The sequence below is a fragment of the Hyposmocoma kahamanoa genome, unplaced genomic scaffold (assembly GCF_003589595.1).
Source record: "Hyposmocoma kahamanoa isolate Upper Pololo Valley unplaced genomic scaffold, ASM358959v1 102, whole genome shotgun sequence".
NCBI classification, from domain to species: domain Eukaryota; kingdom Metazoa; phylum Arthropoda; class Insecta; order Lepidoptera; family Cosmopterigidae; genus Hyposmocoma; species Hyposmocoma kahamanoa.
In genome coordinates this window covers 17,880,915-17,898,368 of record NW_020653337.1, presented here as the reverse complement: position 1 = coordinate 17,898,368, position 17,454 = coordinate 17,880,915, and the positions used below count along the sequence as shown (strand labels likewise).

The window sequence follows — 17,454 nt, the reverse complement described above, 5'->3', positions numbered from 1 at the left end:
TCTGGCGGTACGAGCTATTCAAGGAGGTAGTGAATAATCTTACAGCTGAAGAATGTATGCTAGCGTTAGAAGGTTCGTATCGGCCAGAGGATTACCAGAACTCATAGTATCAGACAATGCCTTACAGTTCAAACTTACTGCAGAATTATTATCAAGCACTTACTGTATAAAAAACAGAACAAGATGGAAATTCATTCCTCAATTAAGTCTGTGACACGGTGGATTTTATGAGCGACTAATTGGACTGGGTGGAAACAGCTACTGTCCAATACGCAGCTAAACACCATCATCAAAGAAGTCGAGGCAGTAGCCAATAGCCGCTCCTTGACATGCGTAGGCACAGAAGTGGAATATGTCCTAAAACCAGTTGATTTCCTGACATTCGGCAAGTGTACTAACATTTGAAAACGGGAATAAACGCGTTTACAAACGAATGGGTATTTTTCACACCTACCTAGTTTCCCGACGTTTCGGCAAGACTCCACCGCCGAGATGGAGATGTAAACACCGCATCATCAGTCAGGCCATGACCACGGCCAGTGCAACCTGGCCGAAACGTCGGGAAACTAGGTAGGTGTGAAAAATACCTAATCGTATGTAAACGTGTTTATTCCCGTTTCCAAATGTAAGTACAATGCAACGCGAAAGTTTAAAAGTATATTCGGCAAGTGTATTACCATTACACCGTCAATATAGAAAATGCATCCAGGAGGGACTGTGACAAAGTACGATTTGATAGAAAGTTGGAAAAAGGGTCTAATTATACTAGAAGAATTTAAAAGGATGTTCATGGGACAAACTTACGTAGTCTCCGCGAAAGATACCAGCACTCACACAAACAGCCGCGAATAAAAGCGCACAAACCACCAAGGATAGGAGACATAGTATAAGTTAAGGGAGAGGATAAGAACAGAAAATTGGGGGGTAGGAAAAATAACCTCCTTATCCTTAGTCTTAGGGATCAGATGGTCTATGTCGAGTTGCAAAGGTATTGGTCGAAGGTAAAGAGTTCGTCCGTTCCAAAGAACACTTGTATCCGCTCGAAGTTGATAAAGAACAGGCCCCACCGCCGTCGGTACATGAGATCACACCAATAGTTCCTGAACATCAGGCTTCATATCAGGATGAAATCACCGCACCGGGTGAAATAATTGAAGATGCGGTACAAAAATCCACTCCTCAAGTAAGGGCTCCTATGTCTCTATCTGAACGAGAAGAAGATACTCTACCTATCGAAAACGAGGAGTTTAGAAAAGAACCTAACATGACTGCAGAGGACCGAGAGACTGACGGAAGCATGACTGATGAAAGAATACCTAGGAAGGCGACCTTGAGAGCAAAAGTAAAAATTGCTCTTTGGACCTAACCAGCTAATCGCTATATTGCAGAATTCCCTCGCCATCGGGAGTGTGGCGAGAAACGCGAGCTTCGATGAAATCCGGTAATATAATGGTGAGTTTAAAAAAGGGTAGTATTTAACCGCTTACCAGAAAAGCAAGTTTTTTCACAAACAAATATGCCACTTCCCCAACAAAAGTACTAATTGCATATCAAAACATATACATAAAAAAAAATTAATTTCGCATTGTATACTAAAATTAATGCATAAAATTTTCGCAATGGCATATAACAAACGTATGACCACAAATTTATGAGAAAAAACATACCTATTTCACTATAGTTTATCGGAATGAAATACCATTTTAATTGACATAATGGTCTAATTATACGTGGGGCGCACTATAAGTTTTCGGAATGAATAAGAAAAAAATACTATAAATGGTCAGAAATGAATTTATTGTTTCTCAAATATTCTCCCTTAGCGTTAATGCACATTTTCATACGAATGAACCAATTTTGAAAACATTAATGCCGCTCCTCCGTGACAATCTCTGAAACAAATTTTTCATACTCTTCGACAGTCTCTTCAGGTGATGAAAATCGTTGACCGCGAAACTGGTTCTTAATTTTTGGAAATAAAAGTGACAAGGTGCCAGGTCGGGACTGTACGCGGGATGGCTCATAAGATCAACTTTGTTCACCTTCAAAAATTCATTTGTGTGTCTGGCCGTGTGAGAATAGAATAGAATAGAATAGAATACGTTTATTTGCCAGAATACAGTAATTACAAAGGTCTTAAGTAAAATTAGGTACATTGTATTCAACCTGCAGGCAGATGTGCAAATATTAATGGGATTCAATGTTTATTTAGTCTCTATAGTTTCTAATTAATGTAATGAATTTGTAAATTCTAAGTATTGTTTATTACTATAGAAGCAATGTGTCAAAAGCCATTTTGTCAATTTTAATTTAAAAGTATGTCCTTGTAACAATTTAATTTCGTTTGGTAATTTGTTGTGAATAATTATACACATGTTGAAGCAGTTATTCTTATAAATTACTTTATGGCAACGAGGTTGGTATAAAAGATTCATAATTTTTGCTCTAGTTTGCCTTTGAATGACTTCACCGAGTGTTTTAAAATATTGAGGATGAGAGTTGACAAATACGCAGATATCCCTAATAAGAACTGGCATTATCGTGATGCAAGATGATAAGGCGTTAACGATTATTTTTACGGAGTTTGTCAATAACTTCCGGCAAACAAATGGTCGTGTACCAATCGCTATTCACGGCACAACGATTCTCCAAAGCAACAGTAGCCACGTTTTTAAATTATTTTTGATACTGGTAGGCAGTTGTTTTATTTGTAGTGAAATATTTTTTAGATGTGAGAGTATTTGAATAATGAACATAATTTTATTTGCATTAAGTTTTCTGATATGCACTTAAATATATCCCTTTAAAAAATTGACGGAGACAGGAGAAGCCGGAATTTTGAGCACGTTTCTGGCGGGAGAGCGGGAGTTTATTCAAGGTGAGAAAAGTGATGAATTCGGAAAAGCGACATCGAACGTAAAAATCATGTAAGTCCAATGACTATTATTAAGAGATGTGGGATGAGAGAGGAAAAGAAAGTATGTATTAGAATAAAACTTATAGAAAGAAGCTCCGGCGGTTCCAATGAAGCAACCAGAGGTGAGTGTTAGAACTATAACTCGTATCAGAACAGAACTGAACCCTACTCATTCTGAGGGAATGACTAGGGGGCCAAGAAACGTTATGGCGTTATGGACAAGCTGTAAGGGGTGGTTATGGAGGCTTGTAAGGGGAAGAATCCCCATTGGAATTGAGGATGTGTAAGAATAGAATTACCAATAGAATAGAATCTCTCAACCTTCATCTGACACTGTATATTGAGAATTACTTGTCGTTATATCTGAATATTACCAGGCGTGAAACTCACACTTATTTATCTCGATAATGGAAATACCATGATGTAACGACATGCGCATCAAGTTACGTTTACGACTACTATTTATCTAAGAAGCAGTATTCATGAGAATATTTCAATTATTAGAAATAAATCTTTTTTTTAAACATATCAACATTGTAATCAATGGTCTGAAATATAAGTACTTAATCTTCTTGAAGCCACTGGTCATTGTTATTCCATCGAGGGTCCACTAAGATGACTTTGCAATTTATGTTAATATTTGTTATTATGCTAAAATCTAATTGCAATCGCTAGAGTGTCAATGGAATGGCAGTCATTTAATCAATAATAATCGATGTTGCCTTACTTAATGTATGTCGTTTAATCAACAAGAAAATACCGACGTTTGTTCAATACACCGAGTACCTATATAACCAGAAATAGATATTTGTTTGAAAGCCTTACTGCGCTCCGACTGGCCAGCCCGAATTCGAAACAATTGACGGGTGTCGTCAATTGTTTCACTTCAAATCGACCTGTTTAACTTGAGCTTTGCTATAATGGACGAAAAATGAAAAATGACATATTTAATTACCGATGAAATGTGATTCAGTTTGTTTTATAATTAGAGGCTTCCCTATTTTTTACCACACCACCGAATGGAACAGCCCCTCATAGTTAAGAGATATTATCTTTATTACAATGAATACAGAATATTTTTGGAATATACGAAGACTACACACAGTTCAGTTGTTGGCGCTGTACTATTTCAGCTCTCTAATTTGTAATTTCAACGCAAACGGATTTTTTTTATTTTTTTTTTTATTTATATATTTAATGAGATATGATATTTAAAAGTGATACAAGGCTTATTTCCTGATGAGTTGCCAGGGATGGATGACCCTTATTTCATCTCTATTTCTGGTTATATACTCGATGGTTCAATAGTACCTACATAATTAGTAGTACATCAATGGCAATTTCATGGCAAGGTGCCATCGAAAGAAACGTCAATAATTAATAGACTGCTCGACTCGCCATAGAAAAACAGAATACCAAAAAATTGCAATGGCAAATTACATTATTCGGAAGATGATGTATTGAAGGCGATTGATGAAGTGTCTAAAGGAATTCCTACCGCTATAAGATAAATATATGATATCATCGTGAGATATTTAAGTTTAATTTGTTGTTTTTTTGTAATCTTTTAATTTTAATGAAAGTACCTTGCTTGATTCTGGCAATTGTTATTTTAAAAATTTTGTTGTTATAAAGTAATCAATGCAGATAAGTAAGTATGTAACCTTAACATAATGTCCTGTCAAATACTAATACTCTGATCTAACTTTGCCGTAGTCAACCATTGGGACTTGGGACATTAGAGATTTTGTTTTAAGCAGTACTACGTTCCGGTTTAGAAGGGTAAGGGTTCTGGTGAAATTACAGGCACATGGAATTTGTCAACTTATGTCTCAGGGAGGTGGGCGTAATGGCAGTGACCATAAGATCTTTGTGATTTAAAGCTATAAGTGGCACTGCAACTGTTATGGATAGGCGTGTCGTTTACCACCAGGCGCACGACATGTTCGTCCCGTCATTTGGTACCAATAAAATAAAAAATAGTTGGTTTTTGGCAAAATTCGTGATTTTTCGTCTAAAAGCATCAACCATTGGGACATTTATGTTATCACTTTATAAGAGAAAAGATTAGTGAAAAATCTAGGTATTTGTTTAAGCTTTTTAGAATCTAACAAAATGCCTCCTGGTGCCTTAACAAAAGCCTTGTAACGTAGGATAACCTCGCATGAAAGGTGTATAAAAGATTTAGGTTTGGTAACTTGATACTTGCTTGGTTACTAGGTAGTTATTGCATTTGAATACTTTCTTTAAAACTAACTTTGTGACGGTATATATAGCAAACTAAGTTGTTTGTTTTCAGATATATATTTTTATTAAGAGGGTAATGATGTAATAGGTATATTACTGGTTGTAACAATTGATAATAAAAAATATATGTCAATATATTCAAATTAGACTCTTCTACTTCAAATTTTAACAAATAAGAAAACATCTTTCCTTTAAATGTTATTCAAAATTACAAAAATAATATTTACTAAATTCTGTTCTTAGTTCATTTGATACGACGTCATAGAGGGTTGATGATGATAACGTATAATTGTTTAGGACAGGGTTTTTCGAAAGGTATTCTGTACTTTCACAGGTTCGTGTAACGCTTTTTAAATATTTGCTTCTTCGTATAAAAAGATACAAGATAACATGGAAACGTACTTGTACAAAGCAGTTGATTCGGTTGTCAGACGTGGTTGAGTGGTTCGGTCAAGGCGGCGCGCTCGCACGATGTCGCCGGTAGCATCGCTGCGTAATCCAATACTACTCTTCCGGGTTCCATGACTAATTTATCATAGAACTACCGTAGTTGTCGAAATTGCTGGAGTATTGCAATTTAAGATACTAGGATGTGAAGATCGAATTGGTCGAACTAAAAGAAGAATCCAATGGTCAGAAGAATATCCCTGTGTTCGGTGCAGCAATAGATATCGATCCCTAATCGATTGCTTTCCTATCGATTGATGAAATCTATTCCATTGATCGTTAACGGATTAGCCTACAAACGCAGGGATTAAAAAAAACTACGACTCGAATTGCTGCAATGCGATTTCGAGCGACAAGGCATCTCACTGCCACGGTTCGGATAAACATTCGACGATTAAACGTATTTTTTAAACTGGGTAGCGTACACGGATCTTAAAAAGAAGTGTTACACTGCTGTTATTGATAAGAAAGTACAGGAAAAAATACAAAGAAGATTAATATCGCAGGAATGCGCGATGCGGAGCAATTCGCAAGTTGTTGCGATGCTTCGTGACGCGTGGGAGTTCGTAGATTTCCGTGCTTTTGTGTTTCGACCCTTAAAGGCTTCAACTGCAAAAAACCTTTGGTCTTCATGAGGGAGTCATCACATATTTTCAACGTGGAAGCGACTTGAGCTGCTCAGAGAAAGCTTTATATCCACGCAAGAAGACGGCTGCCCCAGAGCAAAGCCTAACAAGTGCTTTGGACAATATTTTACAGGAGAGAAAATAAACACAAAAGGTTGCCCTTAAACAATTTTCCTTTGAATGGAAAAAAAGTAATAGTACCAAATAGTAGTAGTATTCGGTAGGGTACTAGTCGACGAATATATTGATGTCACAAAAATTATTACAATACATATTTTATACCCCTTACTAACTTTGAATATTTATTGATTTATCTACATAAGTAAAGTTACTTTAGAGCGAAAGAGGCGTTGCGCGGTTTGCTTCCGTTCGGACCGCGTCGACGTTAAACGCACGTTTTTTTCACTTTTATTACATGGACTTAAAGATTTTTCTGACCGGTTTAATACGATTCCGTGTGGTGTGGTGTCCGCTAACACTGCTAATATATAACGTAACAATGATCAGCCAGACAATCACACCAAATACCTGGTCCAATCCAGGGAATTCCCTATAATATGAATCTTCATATTATAGGAATAAATGCCGTTGTTCTGGTAGATACCAGACGGGTACTGCTCAGAACAACCAAACAAGAACTAAATTAGAAAAGTTTAGTTCCTGAATTGCTCCTACCGGAAATCAAACAGTGGACCTCCTCATCTAGCGCGCACAGTGCAAACCCTTGATCCACCGGGATTGTTATGAATAGTATGTCTGAATAATAACCTAAATAATATAAAGTGATGACTGATGATAAACGTAATTTACGTAGGGATATAACATCCATAACACCCATAATGGCAATATGATTCGCAATATGTTGATTAAAACGTGCATTTTAACCTGAATGACTGCTTCTTTAAATTAATAAAAAAATCAAAAACTTTGTATTATTCGTAATTGCATTTTAAATGTCACATTGTCTGATAGAACCAGTACATTCAACACTTTTGTTTTCTTTATTACAATATTGAGATTTTGCTAAACAAAGTTGTTTATTATCCGATAAAAATGTACATTCACGATAATGTTATGACTTAGATACTGTTCTATCTATGTCAAATTCCTTCAATTATTTGTTCAACAAGAGATAGGTATTAAAATGATTTAAGAATCACTATACGTGTTTCCAAACTAAATTGCACTAAATATAGAGATACATTTGAAAAGAACAACAATATTACGAATTTTTGTTTGGTTTGAGTGTTTATGTCATTAATGCACGGCTATGTCTAAGAGCGGTCACACACGGCGACGCTTAGCAGCGCAGCGTTGCAATAACGCGTTTGTATCGCGATCGTATCAGTGCAGCTGCGACTGCATTACAATTGTTTCGCTGTTTAAGTCGAGCGTACTTTTTTTTAGGTAAGTTATTACACTGATGGTAAGTTACACTCATGTTCATAATAGTTGCAATGCCACTCAGAGCTTTAAATCACAAAGATCTAGGGGTACTGCCACTGCGCCTGTCCCTTTGAGATATAAGTTGACAAGTTGTATGTGCCTGGAATTTCACCAGCACTTTTACCTTCAAAACCGGAACACAGTAATGCTGACATTACTGCTTGACGGCAGAAATAGTTAAGGTGGCAGTATGTTCTTGAACGAATTCTTTTACAAGGAGCTCTACTGATACTAATGTGTGTAGAGGCAGACGATTTTCGACTGCATCGTTACTGCATCGCAACTTAATGGCTGCAGACGCGCTGCTAAAAGCCGCCGTGTGTAATCGCTCTAAAGTCTAACGTGCCTCCTTATAACTATTCTATAGCAGGATCCTCTACAATAAATATTCTATAGACGCGGATGTCCATTCCACATTCAGAAGTTAATACGACAGTATATTTTTCTGATTTGTCGCTTGCCGGAATAGTAACGGGGAGATTCAAACTGGCCGCGGTATGCTGCTGCAGTGTAACGCGATCTAACCGCGTGAGAAGGTTCCGGGAGGTAACCCTGTAGATATTTTCTTTGCGTAAAATGTGAAGCAAGTCAGACATATTGGTTCCTCCTTCGAAAAACAGCATACTTAAAATTATTTGGCCTGTGGTAGACACTGAAATAATACATAAATGCAATCAGATAGTATAGTGGGCATTATTGAACCAGAACGGGCAAAATAAAAAATGAAGATGTAAGAGGAAGCTTGAAAGCGTGATGGAAAAGTTGCAAAGTATTCGTATGTCGTGGTATGACACGAGAGCCATATACTGCTTTCCTTGTCATAAACAGCGTAATCGACATTTTTCATTTTTTTTTATGACAAGGGCAGCATAGTTATCGGAAGATGTTAAATGTTAGATTGAGAATGGCGTTAAAGGCAAAGAAAATATAGATGATTGCCTTTCGGACTGTTGGTTCCACTCTTGGTTCCAATAGTGGGTCCAGTAAGATTTTGATAGTAGACACTCGTGTCTCCACTACATAACATAGGTGGAACTAATTGTGTGATATTTCAGAATTCCAAGTATTGAATGTGTGAAAGGTGATATGTGTTTATATGAAGGGAGTGAACGACGTTGTGATGGATGATAAGGATGAATGAAAAATGAAAACATACTTCGCCGATCCCAATACTTGATGATATAATTACATTTATTTATAATTCCTTTACTCAAGGAAACGATTGATGATCGTCAATTGTGATTTAGATTCAAATTCAGGTACAACATGGTTAAAGTTTAGACATAATTAGAATTAATAAAGATGACTTACCGATAAGTTCATCGTAAATCTCTAGCATTAGATCGGAGGCATGCTCTGATAGTGCAAATCGCAATGCTTTAAGCATCAAGTCGTTGCGATGAGGTATCGTGACGATAGCGGTCCGATAACATTCGCATGATTCACCACAACTGCACGGGTCTATCGGTTTCACTTTAATTGTCAATGAATCTACGGCCATATCCCACCGCGGTTGTGTTGTGACTCTCATAAAAAATTGTCCAACATCAGATAAAAACCAAATCCAATGATTAGCTGGCTGGGAGGAAAGACAAGTTATGATTAAGTAAACTTTACTTTCAAGTACATCTTGATTCTCTTTTACGAAACCAACAAGAGTGGTATACTTTTCGACCAAGTTCAGTCTTCGCACATAAAACTCTTTGCTTGAGTCATTCGGAATGGTAACAGGTATAGTTGGTTCAATATCCGTGAGATGCAATTCGAACACACCGCTCACTGTGAAAGGTGAGCACACCAGTATATCTGTTTTATTGGGACGATACATGGAGCCGGATATTTTATACTTATGTACGGGGTTCAAACAACTTATGTATCCTACAAGGTGAAATATCATGTAAGTGTCAAATAAGCGTGTTTTGTTATATCCGTGAATTAAAAGAATAGCTCGTTCTTTGTGTACAAATCGAGCAGTAAATTTAATATACAAATAGTTTTTCTTCTCGTTGCCTTCAGGTGGAGGAGCAGCCTTTTCCACGCTAAAATTGTTTTTAGTATTGTTTAGAATTTGATAATTAAATGAAAGCGATTCTTGACCCAATGGGCTTATTGTTAATTGTCTTGTAGAGCTTTTCAAAAGAGGTGGTAGAAATTCAATGGTTTCTTTTGGTTCGTACATAGGTAATGTTACGTTTAGGTGGACTGATAAAAACAACATGTGCAAGAAATTCGGGTTGAAGAAATCTTTAGTTGACAATGGAAAAAAAAACTTGATTTGACTCATGGCATCCAAGATCAAACATGCGTTATTGACAATTCCGTCCTCTGGATTGGATGGATCAATTTCATAATATTGACTAAAATGAGGTATCAGAAATGGACAATGACTTATAAACACAGATATTATAGCGATTCCATCTGAAAGATCTGTGGTTAAATTTGTTACATGTTTGACAGGTTTATTTCGTCTCAGAAATTTATGTTGAATAAGTATACGCTCGTTGTACCATTGAAGTATAACGTCAATGATGTTCCTGGGTTGAGAAGCGACACAAACACAATCAAAGAAACAACTGTCTAACACAAATACTTTGTAGCATTGCAGAATAAAGTCAAACCAGGTTTGTTTGCCCAGTCTGTCAAACATCTGTGGATCGGATATAAGATCGTGGATAAACTGGGCCTCTGAATAAGTTTTTGACGGATGGTTTGCACTGTATTGGACGAATTGATCATACGACAAAAGAAATCTTGCTTGTAACATAAACAAATTAGTTCCACGACCTTTGAGTAAACGTATTATTTGCTTGTATGTATCATGAATTTCAAGGACACATCTTAATGCTTCGTCATTGATATCAACGCTAGAAAATAAAAACAAAACTTTTGTTAAGAAAGTAAACTTTCGCTTTAAACTTTTGTTGCAATAATTAATACAGTACAAATTACATCGAGTATATAACCAGAAATAAATACGAAATAAGGGCAATACATTCTTGGTAATTCATCAGTATCACACACAACAGATACATTACATAAACATCAACTCTCTTTGCACTGAAATATAGAAGCGCCAACAACTGACCTGTGTGTACGTCTCCGTATATTCTAAAAATATTCTGTATTTGTTGTATTAAAGATAATATCTATATCTAACAATGGCGTGCTGTTTCGTTTGGTGGTGTGGGGAAAAACAGCAAAACATCTAATTACAAAACAAACGGAATCAAATTTCATCGGTAATTAAATATTAAATATGTAATTTTCGTGCATTATAGCAAAGCTCTAGTTAACTGGTCGATTAGAAGTGAAACAATTGCCAATCGGAGCGCAGTTACAATATGGCAGAATAGTTTTCAAACAAATGAAATGACATTTCGTCTCTATTTCTGGTTACATACTCGAAGACAAATTAGAACAAAGTGACGGGACGAGGAAATCGTGCGTCTGGTGGTAATCTACACGCCTGTCCATAACAGTTGCGGTGCCACTAAGAGCTTTGAATAGCAAAGATCTAAAGGGCACTGCCACTGTGCCCGTCACCCCGAGACATAAGTTGACAAGTCCCATGTGCCTGTAATGTCACCAGCACCCTTACCCTTTAAAACTGGATCGCAGTAATGCTAATATTCCTGCTTGGCGGCAGAAATAAATAAGGTAGCAGTGCTTCCCAGGACGAACTCTTTCGCAAGGATCTCTACTGCTTTACTAAAAGAAGGTCTCCAATCGTTTCATGATCAAGCAATAGCGTCGAAATATTAGGCTACTCAATAAAAAATATACGAAAAATCTCGTTAAATTATATTATTTTTGGGATGGAGGCAGATATAATTTCCAAAGGGCTATAGTAAGTAAATAAAGTTCTTGATAAATTAACTTGCAGCGGTTATTTGTGCAATTTTGGTAGAATTTTTTTTTATTTTTTATTGAATAACTCATTTTTGGCTACATTACCTATTTATTTTACCTAATGCTGTTTTATTTACCTTACTTTGTGAAGATATTTTGTAAGAGGTCCAGCAATCCTTCGGAAGAAATTCAAAAAAGACACATTAATTCCTTTGCCTTTCACGGAATGTGCACATACAGCAGAAGAGATTGCATAGAATGTGTCAGGAATTTTAGGATGTAAGTCTCTTCGAAACCCTTGCATGAACATCCATTTTTCAAGAAACTGTATGCATATCTCCATATACTCATAAAGTTCTTGTTGTTCACTTACTGGATAAAACGGATATGGGTTATCTTCTTCAGACACATAGGGCTCCATGTGCAACGTTAATAGACAGTTTGTGTAACAGAAGATTACGTCAACTTGAGCAAATGAACCGCATTCATGGTGGAAACCGAGAGTTATATGGCGCGAGTACTTCGATGTACTACGAACTTTTACTGAAACTGTAACAATGGTGTATATCTTTTCGTTTACCTCTTGTGTTTTGATTTCATCGAACGAAACACTTAAACGTGGCTCATCCTTCGCAGAACAAGTAAAACCATCAATTTCACTCCGACCTTCCAGTTTTAGTATTATAGTTCGCGACATTTCCATGTTTAGAGCACTCGGTGGAAATATGATTTGATTCATACTCGTCACAAGTGCCGGTGTCAGCCGTCTCCCATCAAATGTCAGGTTATAATAAGGCAAAGTACAAGCCCTATCTAAATAGAGTAAGGCTACTGCTACAAATCTTCCATGTGCTTTAGGGTGAAACAGCGCACGAAATGATGCTGTCGTATTTCTTTCCAATTCAAACTTAATTAGTGTCTCACTAAAAGTTGATTGTAAATTTTCACTATCTAGACAAACCAAACTAAAGTTGGGCGATAACTTGGACGTTGAAATCGTTACAAATAAAAAGTATCTAGAAATATTTTTCATGGTAAAATCAATACAATTACTTCCATTCGGTTCATATTGTATTTCGAATTTGTCTTTTGAAAGTAGAATCCACGGCACAGTAATTACGCCCGCAATGCGAAAATATGTGATATCCCTATTTATGGACTTTAACCTCACCTTTATGTTATTTTGATATTGTCTGGAAGATAAAGTGTATTTATTACTGAATTAGTAAATAGCATTAGATTAGATTAGTAATTTAAGTTTAATGTGATAAATGATTTGCTTACTCTTCATATGGGCCGATATAGTGGCGAAGTTCTGTCGAACATGGATGCTCTGTAGGGGGTCCGATTAGTCGATTTACTTTAAATGGTATATACATATCGTATTCTCTTCGGAAAACGTCGTATACCTTTACAAAAACTGTTTTCGATTGACTGCCTTCCACATAAAATTCCCAAATTTTTTCTTTATCATTACCTTGTGCTGTGTAGACGCCAAAAATATTTTCGTCATCGGTTTCTACGATTTCGACAAGTAATTTCACTGGACCTGTATTTTGAAATATTACCGGAATATACGCTATCATACCACAAGGTATACGAGGCAAGAGTACATGTTTAGGATGTGTAATTAATTTCGGTTCGACTACATTACCACTCAGCGCCAAAGTAACATTTTCCTTGTTATTTATTTTCACTACGATTTCGTGATTGAAATCGAGTATACAAGATATTTTTACTGTAATATCGAACGTTATTACCATCTTCGGGCATATTATTCCACTCATAGGCTTGATGGTCATTCCCGGCAACAATGGCTCTACGACATAGAAAAGAGCAATTTCTCTAGAAGAATTTTCCATTCTAGCCTTTTCGGTACATTCCAAGTTTAGAGCAATATCTTTGAAATATATTACTGGTTCTAAAAATTTTATGGATAGTTTTCTACTCATTACATTGAGCTCGACTGGAATAATTTGGGTTCGAAGGCCTTTAGATTGACATTGAATTTCGTGAACTTTGGTCTTTGTGTGTTTGCAGACGTATGTGATATCACAGAACTTGCTTTTGTGTTTAGGAACAGTACCGGAAGTAGGTTTAACTTCAAAGGGAGTATCTGGATGAAACTCTGCCCATTTAAAATCAATGTCTACATTATATGTATTTATTAATTTAATTGGCAATGAAGTGATAAACGCTTCACTTGTTACCATACCAAACTTTAGAATAGTATCTGTTATGATCAATTCAGGATTTCCGACGTCTAGAACGTATGGATGTCGTCTTTCATATTTATTATCAATTGTATATAAGAACGTTCCTTCTAAGTTTCCTTCCATGCCACCGTAACATAGAATATTAACTACGGTGGTTGACAATGGACCAAGACTTAATTGTAATTTATGTAATCTATCATCAGTGTAAACCACAAAGTCATCACATAACAGTTTAACTATGACATCAAATTTAGATTTGTTATTTATAACCAGTTTGTGCTCACCATATGTGTATAGTGAAACACGCCCAAAATCTATCATATTTGGAGAAAAAAATATATCAAATAATTCTTCATTTGAAATCGTTCTTTTAGAAGCTTCGCAAAAATATCTGCCTTTAAGTTTAGGAACTTTTAAGGATGTATTGGAGTAGCACTGTTGCCTTTTGCAGCTGATTTTTTCAATAGCATGCGGTTTTACCCTTCTTGCGTCTTGCAACTGTTTACGAGCGATCTCTTTTCTTTTTTCGTTTGTTATTAATTCTTCACCTAAGAATGTGTAATAAGCATGAGGCTCATAAATATTCTGCAAAGATTTCACTACCACTTCCCTTGATTTTTGCTTACAAATAATACGAGCTTCAATTGCAATAGTATAAATCAAATAATTATCATCAGGAGGAGGTTCATAGGGAACGTCTAATTTAACGACGTCGTGGGGATTTCTGATATTAAATATAAGTTTTTTTGTCATAACCAGACTAATTGCCCTACATGTAACTTCGATCCGCTTGGAAGAATTTGGAGGGATGGTAAAGCATAGTGGCGACACTGTAAATCCAGTACATTTTGTGCTATTCATTTTTACAGCCATTACTTTAGACTGATTATGAATACGAATATACCTAGTTACTACTTCATTCAATACCAGTTCATCAAAATTAACGACGTTTGGATAATGGACGATTTTATGATATTCGTATTGTCCACTTATGTAGTAGCGGCCGACTTCTGCGTGAGACTCATCGTTACAGCAAAAAATACCGTGAGTTTTTATAAGACGTAAATCAAACACAAATCTGTTTCCCATATGTTTCTTTTGTCTCACGGCTCTTGAAATGCATTCGTTAATGGGTTTAAACGTAATATCTAATACGTGACTGTTCACAGGTGCGAGAGTAAACGCTCTGTGTGACGCAGATATTTCTCGAGCACTTTCGAATTTCTAAGGAAAAAATGTTAAAAACAAATTTTTTAACATTAATAAAGTTGTCGTGGTATCATGTATTAATTAATGAAACACAACGTTGAGCGATAGGAACTTACCATCAGTTTGCCATCACATACAGTCCTTATATATGCAAATTTGTTGAAATCCACTTCTAAATCCAGCTTCTGTGAAGTGGACAGCCCAACAATAGACGTGGGGAATTCGATTACCCTGAAATGCTGAAAAACTGTGTCCGGGTTATACATCTCACAAATTGGTTCTATTAACGACGTCATGGCTAATAAACTAATACGCTAATAAAATAAAATTACTCTAAAATTAGAAAATTTCAAAAATTGAAACCTTGTATTACGTTTACAAAATTTCTATTTTTCTTTTTTCTTCTATCCATAGAAAACTGCGACAGAGAACCATAGCTAAAATCTTAGCAGCAAAATATAGTTGATAAAGAGAATTTACTATAACTAGCCTTTTATTTTATTTCTTCTTTAAATCATTAAAGAGGCTTCCTAATTCAGAATTTCCTTTCTTCTCAGTGATAGCCATTGAGTAGAGTCGAAGTGTGCCCGCGAACGAGATAACCTACAGGCGTTGGCGTAATATTGTAGATGGATGTAAGCACCGGGGGTGTGTCGTACGACTCCGGCAAATTAGTTCGGGGCGGGAGGGCCCCGCGCGTCGCCTGCGCGCCGGTCGCCCAAGGGTTTATCAGATTCAGGGGGTAAAAAATGACTTCTCAATGGGAGGGAGGAGGGGGAGGGGCTGGGGCGTGGGCGGCACCGCCACGTGCTGCGCCTGACGCCCGGCGTCGCGGCGCTGTTGCCTACTTACACCCGTAGCTAACCCGGGACCATGAGCAGGTGCTTGCTTAGTGTTGATTAAACATCCGATGCGGGATGCTAAGCTCTGAAGTGAAAGTTACTTGTTTGCAGTGCAGTTTTCGGACGTAGTAGTGAATTGATGGAGACATACGCAGACGTAGTAGCAGATTGCGAGAGGCGCGCTGTGCAAGGCTCTATGGACGCAGCTCTTGACACCATGCACCAGCTTGACCCACCACCACCTGACGTGCTATTAGCGCTGCTAGCTCGGAATAAGGCTTTGGAAGGTAAGATATGTAGCTAAAATAAAGTATTTTGTTTAATCATTACTAACAACAAATTAGTACAGTGGGAGACAGATCATTCGGGATAGGTACGGTATGGGTATTCTTGTTGTGTCAGATTCCCAATAGACATGTAAAACATTGCGTTTGGGAGATCAAAACTAAAACCATACTTATAATCTAAAAGCCGTGACAATTTAATAGTAACAACAATGTTAAGGGGTTCAAATCGCAAATGTTTTTTGTAATGTTCATATCGCATGGTAATAATTATGTTGCCGTCGGCACGCGCCGCGGCTTCAGCGGCGGCGGTAACGACACGCGGCGGCCCGCCCGCGAACTACCCTCATACCATCACTTTTTCCCTAGGCCTTACGCCATACAGCTCCGAGTAATCAAGTTAAGTGCTCTTCAAAAGTACAGGAGCGTCGATGAGCACTTTTCGATTTTAACACCAGACAAGCCGGCTATTATTTTGATGAAGCCACACTCTGGAAATTGTATCAAATACAATATAATTATATTTAATTATCTTTTCTTGCTCGATCGATGAATTATAACTTCAATTGGCGACAAAGATAATAGTCGTAAGTACGTGTGACTGTAATTGCCTACATGTTATCCTCAAGCTCTTTTAGTACTTACGAGTTTGGCAAGCCCGTGACTGAAAAGAAAAAAAAATATTTTAAATTATACTTTATTTTTCTACGTAATCTCCTTTTAGCTTTATACACCTTGACAACCGATATTCCAACTTCTTCAACTCAACCCATCAAAAACATTTTTTTTGTCAATGTTTTGTCAATTTTTTGTCAATTTTTTGTCACTTCCATATTTGATGAAAATCTTTGTCCACCGAGCCATGTCTCATATTTAGGAAGAGGTCAAAATCGGGCCAACCCGTATAACCGCGGCGTAACCGTAATTGCAATTGCAGAAGAGAAACGGAATACTCGCAATTTCGTATCTCCATATTCAAAAAATATCCCGACCTCACCACTAACCTTTATTTTTACTAACAAAGACCTCAAAATTCGAACTTTTTTATTTCTATTTTCTTTACTTTCGCGATAATTAAAAAAAAAATAGTTACACACAGCTAGGAGCTCTAAATTAAGAAGTGAAAATAAGTTCGAAAATAGTTTTTATTTAACCTTACCTGTACGTATATGTATACGTACAGGTAAGGTTAAGGTTAAATAAGATATGTATCTTTACATGGAAAAGTTGTTTGAAATAGAAAATTTCATTATCTACGTATAAGTAATCTTATGTTCCCACAATATATAGCTTAGAAAATAATGTGTAGTATGTATAGGAACATTACAATACCGATTATAATATTGTTTTGGATCTATTACCAAGCCTAAG

At 36.6% G+C, this 17,454-nt stretch overlaps 2 protein-coding genes across 5 annotated transcripts in view; one reads left to right on the top strand and one right to left on the bottom strand.

The window, feature by feature from the left end:
* Positions 1-7,836: 7,836 nt before the first annotated feature.
* Positions 7,837-15,253, bottom strand: LOC113234027. Its single transcript, XM_026469254.1, has 3 exons — positions 15,074-15,253; positions 8,995-9,262; positions 7,837-8,335 (listed from the first exon to the last, which is right to left on the bottom strand). The coding sequence occupies exons 1-3, from the start codon at positions 15,251-15,253 to the stop codon at positions 8,040-8,042; spliced, it is 744 nt and encodes a 247-aa protein (XP_026325039.1). The 3' UTR covers positions 7,837-8,039.
* A 529-nt stretch (positions 15,254-15,782) lies between these two features.
* Positions 15,783-17,454, top strand: part of LOC113231847 (LIM/homeobox protein Lhx3) — a 76,430-nt gene continuing 74,758 nt past the window's right edge. For all 4 annotated transcript variants that reach the window (XM_026466401.1, XM_026466395.1, XM_026466388.1 and 1 more), the window contains exon 1: positions 15,783-16,086. In XM_026466401.1, the coding sequence (XP_026322186.1) occupies positions 15,939-16,086 (148 nt within the window). In that variant the 5' untranslated portion in view covers positions 15,783-15,938. The remainder of the gene's footprint in view (positions 16,087-17,454) is intronic.